This window comes from Meleagris gallopavo, chromosome 21 (assembly GCF_000146605.3).
Source record: "Meleagris gallopavo isolate NT-WF06-2002-E0010 breed Aviagen turkey brand Nicholas breeding stock chromosome 21, Turkey_5.1, whole genome shotgun sequence".
NCBI classification, from domain to species: Eukaryota; Metazoa; Chordata; class Aves; order Galliformes; family Phasianidae; genus Meleagris; species Meleagris gallopavo.
The window spans coordinates 5,799,667-5,805,305 of record NC_015031.2 but is presented as its reverse complement, the minus strand read 5'-3'; the positions used below and the strand labels follow the sequence as shown (position 1 = coordinate 5,805,305).

The following is a 5,639-nucleotide window of genomic DNA, read 5'->3' as shown; positions in this document are numbered from 1 at the left end:
TCCTTAGCTCTTAGAAGAAAAGATATCCAGCAGAATAACAAGAAAAATTATGACTGAAGGGACCATATTCTGCAAAAATTGGTAAGAGATCTTTCTCTCTCTTCACCCCTCCGAAGCATGGGGGTATGCAGAGGCTTTCAGGATTTTCTTTATGTTATCTGTGTCTCCTGTAATAGAGGGGGGAGAAGAGGAAGAGCCAAAGAACAGGAGGGTTGTATGCTAGCTACCAAGTCACAAACAAGAAGGATTTTTAATGCATTTTCACATTACAAATTTGCTGCTTTCCTGTGGAGAGGTTTCTGCTGTAGTCCTTCCTATGCTGCAGGACAGAAGGCCCATTTTCTCTTTTTACATAATATCACAGTGGGTAATTTTACAGCACCTGACAGGGGAGTCAGTGCACAGACCATGCCGAACACTGCAGTTGTCTCAGTTTTCCTTCATGACTGATGCTCCCTTATGTTGCTACATTTGTAATTAAGTGAAATGACATCTTTACTGGGGTTAAAATACAAGGCTAAAAGAGGCCATGAAGATAGCATCAATTGATGTGTCTCAACTAGTAGCTTGGCCACTGGGCATATTATGTGAATGAAGACTGTGAAACACTGTGTTTAAAAAGAGATTTAAAGAGATTTAAAACTCAGTGAGGTAGAAGAATAGGATAACCTCAATTTTATTGGGTCACAAAGGAAAACCAGTGCACAATCTTTCACAAAGAGAGCCTAAACATTTTATACTAAGAGGTTGTAGGGGATGTTTTGAATAAACCTTGTCTGAAACTTCTGATAGATGTCCTTGTAACTTCTTAAAAATTCACTCTGATAGCAAATCCATTTAATTGTTCATCCATCTTGACCATGACAAACTTCTGCTGATGTCTAGGGCTGAGTTGTTAGGGCATATACCTTCTCTAAGCTGCAGAGCTGGAAGTGTGCATGTCCTTTCAGGCAACCTTCCTGATCTTATAGGCCAGGAAGGTCTAGCTGCTATATTCCCATGACCATCACTGACTGTCATGTGACAGGCACCAGTATGTCCTGCCATCCTGCCACAATGTCCAGGGTTCACTGCAGTATGTACAGGGAGGTGAGCAAGTAGCTATGTAGTGCTTGGCTACTGGCCACGATCAACCCACCACATTGGTTCATTATTCTTCTCTCTTTCCCATTCTGTTCTTGATAGCAAAAGAGATGTATCTGCTGCCAATTTCTGCCTCCATGAGGCCCACTGCTTGCGGTTTCTCACTCTCTGTTCAGAATGTGATGAACCAGTTGCCAGAAAGAATATGAAAGACCATCAAACAGAAGCACACAAGCAGGTAAGAAATGCTCCATTTTCTTGCAATCAGCGTAAAGTTCTGCCAACCTTGAAATACAGTCATGGTACAGTGCCCTCTATTAACTACATTTGAACTTCTACAATTGTTTGAGCAGAAAATCTGTAGGGGTCTAACATGACCCTTCAGTCCTGGTTACAGCATCTTTTGATACTATTGCACAGGCAGGTTAAGAGAATTCAGCTTACACAATAGTATCCCAGCTCTCCCAGCAAAGCAAATTACAGATCAGATATGGACACATGCGCCTGTTGCTTGAGAACTAGCCAGAGCATGCAGTACAAAGTTGATGCCTTCTGTAGGCTATTGCTCTAGCATTATTTCAACCATAGAACACCAAACAGTGCCTGCTGTAGCATGAATTTAAAAGATCTGAACAGAGGAAGACAGACAATACCCGATGTGATATAAACCTTGTACAAAATTATATCAGTACTCCTTTTTAAAGAAAACTGAACAAGCAGAGTGAATTTATCAACTTTACGTATCGTAATGCCAGAACATTTTTAATATAGCATAGGAATCCTCTATCTAGAGGTACTATATTGAAGTGTGAATACCCAGGCATGATTTTTTAATTCCATTTCACTAGTTTCATTGTTTTAGCAATTCTACTGATTTTATTTGCGTAGCTACATGAGTAGCTCTCATGGCAAATCTCTAGAAAACTAATATGCTTCGTAAGTTTTAGACTAACTGAATATCAGCCTCACACTTTCAAGTTAAACTTCTTTAAAAAAAGTCAAACACAGGCTTTGCATTTCACCTGGGGCTTTTTAGAACTGGGTCCTTGCACAGAATGACAACTTTCTGCAGAATCATAAGACATATGTTTTCCTCAGAATCACATAAACATAGCTCAGGCTTGAAGAGAAAAAATAATTCACCAATAGCTTCTTGATGATTGGGATAAAAATGACAAGGAGATCATTTCAGCAGCTTAAATATATTTTATATTTGTATATATATATATAATATATATATAAAACTAAATAAATATAAATATATAAATATATATAATTTATATATAACATATTTATAATGTATATTTTATATATTATATATAATTTATGTATATATTTATATACAAACAAATATATATCAGCAGCTTAAATATATGTTGTATTTACAACATATGAAGGCACTAACTATCCTCTTATGTGCCCAGTGATTTGCTCTATATTTCACTTGCAGGTCAGATGTAATTTTTGTTGCCAAATTATTCAGCAATACCAGCTGGAGCATCACAAGGTAAGTACAGAGTGCAGCACTTGTCACTCTTGAGTCTGACACCTTCAACCAACCACCAAGAATCACACTGATGGATTCAACAGTAAAAATGTGTAAATCCCTGACTGGTGTTATGGATCATGAAGAGTCTCAAACTTCTCAATAGTGGCAGTGCATTGACCTACCTTTTTCCTTTGAATTTAAGTATACCCCATAATGGTTGTCCATCCAGTCATGATGGTAGTCTATCCCTGGAGATTTACAAGGTAAGGCTGGATAAAGCCCTGGGCAACCTGGTCTACCTATGTACGTCCCTGTTTGTTGCAGGGGAGTTGTTCTAGATGTCCTTCAGATGTCCCTTCCAACTCTAAGGATTCTATGATTCTATGATAACATATTACTTTATCATCCTTGGCACCTCAGGTTGCTGTTCTTCAAAGGCCTTTCTGCTCTACTCACACACTCATATTATCTGCTTTTCCAAAGCCGGTTATACAAAGCAAGAGTCACTGCTCACACAAGAAATTAATACATAAGTGCAAAGCCAAGGAAAGAGCTGAATAACCTGTCTATGCTAGCTTTAGACTGACCATTTCAAGGAACAAAAGACACAGTAGTTTTCTCCTGCAGGTAGTAAGTGAAATACTGGAATTTTCAAGGTGGACTTGTGCTCTGTTGCTAGCCTATAATGACACAGCACGATTCTATTTTCTTTTCTTGTATTGCCTGAACCTTCCTAAATTAAAGGTAGTCTAGATAGATGAGCTCTTAACACAGCTACGCTTTCTTTTGGCTGCGTAGATACTCCATAGGGTGGACATTCTTAAACAGTCATTTAATTGTTTTCATCCAATGGTAGTGATAGAAAATTTGGAATAATTTCCTCTATTTATGTACAGACCAAGGAATGTCACAAACGAACAATGAAATGCAAAATCTGTGAGTTGGAAATGCCTTTCAACAAGCTGCAGGAACACCTGAACACCTGTGCCAGCAGAACAGAGCGGTGTTGGGAGTGTAACAAATATGTTATGTACAAAGACCAGAACAAACACAAAGATACTTGTCAGAACAGTGGTCTGTCCTATTACAAGGATGTGAACTTTCAAACCAAGGGAGCATATACTAATGCAAAATTTATTGAGCCCACTGGTGAGTAAAATTTCTATTTTAATCAGTTATGGACTGATCCATTTCTGTTAATTGTCAATGAAAATTTTTCTGCCATCTCTACAGTTCTCAGTAATGCAGGTTGAAGGATTCTGTTGTTTAACCAGTCAAAGTGAAAGGGTCAACTGTTTCTTTCTATTATGCCAATTATTGTAAAGCCAGAGTGATTGCAGGCTCATTGTGTATGTCCTGTTGTGCAACCATTATAATCTGGAAAAGAAAATCCTTCTATTGGAAAATAAGTGGAGCTTCCTCTTTCCACTTGTCACGCAGAGAAAAATTGATTTAGAATTCCCTCTTACTTCATATCCAAAGCCACTGATTTCTTAAAGTTGAGAGCAGCTTCATTAGGCCTAAGCTATTGGATAGAATATGTAAAAACAAAATATTCACCAATCCTGACAGTGGTCCAGAAAAGAACAGGAACCAGTTGGTGGTTGGTAAAATACACTATTGCAGGAAAAATCCTTAATACCAGGGATATACAAAGTCCTGGCTTAGAGTTAGCTCAGCTGAAGCAGGATTGAACCATCCTGAGCCATAAAATAGGGTGCAGGACGGGCAAATATCCTTAAGTTTTTGAGAAGTGATGTTGGATTGATTTTGAGCAAAGCCAAAAGCAAAATTAAGTCAGAACTCTAATTCCTTCTTGACAAGTGGAATCAACTTCAAGGGTTTCTCTATTACCGGTGACCATAAGTGGATGTAAGCAGCCTGTCTAGATGATTCATGTCTGTATTTTGTTTCTCACTTTTATCATTCTGAAGATGCCAGTGACAATATTGGTCTGAGGTGTAAGAAGTCATTCCCAGACGACCAGCACTCCCAACATCTGGTAAGTGTATTTGTAACTGAACAAGATAATGGTCTGTTCTTAATTTCAGTTAGATTATTTCTTTTAAAACTGTGTATTAGATAAGAAAATGCAGTGTATCTTGGCTCTTCAAATTATAACTTAATGATACCACATAGTCAGCTGCAGCATCACTGTGACATTTTCTCCACTACCCCTCTCAATGACTCACCACTACTGAAAACCACAGCATACCACACAGTTGGGTGTAATGGCAGTGTTCACCTCATTATACTGCTTTCTTTCTGCAGAATAATTGCAGTGCAATCCATAATCTGACTGAAGTTCTTGCTGGCCAGTCAACTTCAAAACTCGTCAGTGACTCACCATCGTCTTCTTCCTCTCCGGCTCCCTTTTCCTGCTCTATGAGTGCAACTGCACGGAAAGACGTCTCTCCCAAAGGGAAAAAAAGGGAGCATCCATTGACCTCCAAAACCTTGCTCAAACCTCCAAAGAACAAAAAGATGGTTGGTATTCACTCTTCCACAAAAAGCAAACTTTCCACATCACCTCAAGTTCTTAAAGACACTCAGTCTTACGACATGCTGGTAACCTGTGCCCATTGCAACACTCCTCTGCCACTTCCAGCCCTTCAGAAACATGAGGTGAGAAGTGATGCACTGAACTCAACCTACTACATGCTTGAACAAAGAGCTGTACCCACAGAGTTGCTACTTATCCCCAGACTACCTGGGGTCTCATTGCCTGTTTGGGATTCCATAGCTACTTGTACATAGGTACTCCCACTCTGTAAACTGCAAATTCCATTTGCTATTTAGGTGACAAGATCTGGTGTCTATAATCTGCCTGAATGTTTAAGAAATGCTAGCCATGATTCAAACTGTTGATTTTAAGCTCAAATCCTGGAAAGTCTTTATCACAGTTATTATTTCCTGAAGACTGATATAGTTTCTATTAAACAAATACTGTGATCGTATCTCAGCTGTATCAGAGCTGGAGCTCTAGATAATTTACCATTCTAGCGAAAGGGCCTAATTGCCTCACTACTGAATATGATTGTGTGTGGAATATTTAAATTCTTCAACT

The 5,639-nt window shown here is 38.7% G+C and overlaps 1 protein-coding gene across 1 annotated transcript; it reads left to right on the top strand.

Moving 5' to 3' along the window:
* The first annotated feature begins 12 nt into the window (after nt 1-12).
* On the top strand, nt 13-5,389 carry XAF1 (XIAP associated factor 1). Its single transcript, XM_010722137.3, has 6 exons — nt 13-81; nt 1,186-1,321; nt 2,534-2,590; nt 3,469-3,721; nt 4,507-4,574; nt 4,844-5,389. Exons 1-6 carry the CDS (start codon nt 50-52, stop codon nt 5,327-5,329), a joined length of 1,032 nt encoding a protein of 343 aa, XP_010720439.3. The 5' UTR covers nt 13-49; the 3' UTR covers nt 5,330-5,389.
* The last annotated feature ends 250 nt before the right edge of the window (nt 5,390-5,639 follow it).

Excerpts from the sequence above, each read along its gene's own strand:
- XAF1 (XM_010722137.3), top strand. The coding sequence starts at position 50 with ATGACTGAAGGGACCATATTCTGCAAAAATTG. Across the intron at positions 82-1,185 it reads ACCATATTCTGCAAAAATTG|CAAAAGAGATGTATCTGCTG; the intron begins GTAAGAGATCTT and ends TGTTCTTGATAG. Across the intron at positions 1,322-2,533 it reads AAACAGAAGCACACAAGCAG|GTCAGATGTAATTTTTGTTG; the intron begins GTAAGAAATGCT and ends TTTCACTTGCAG.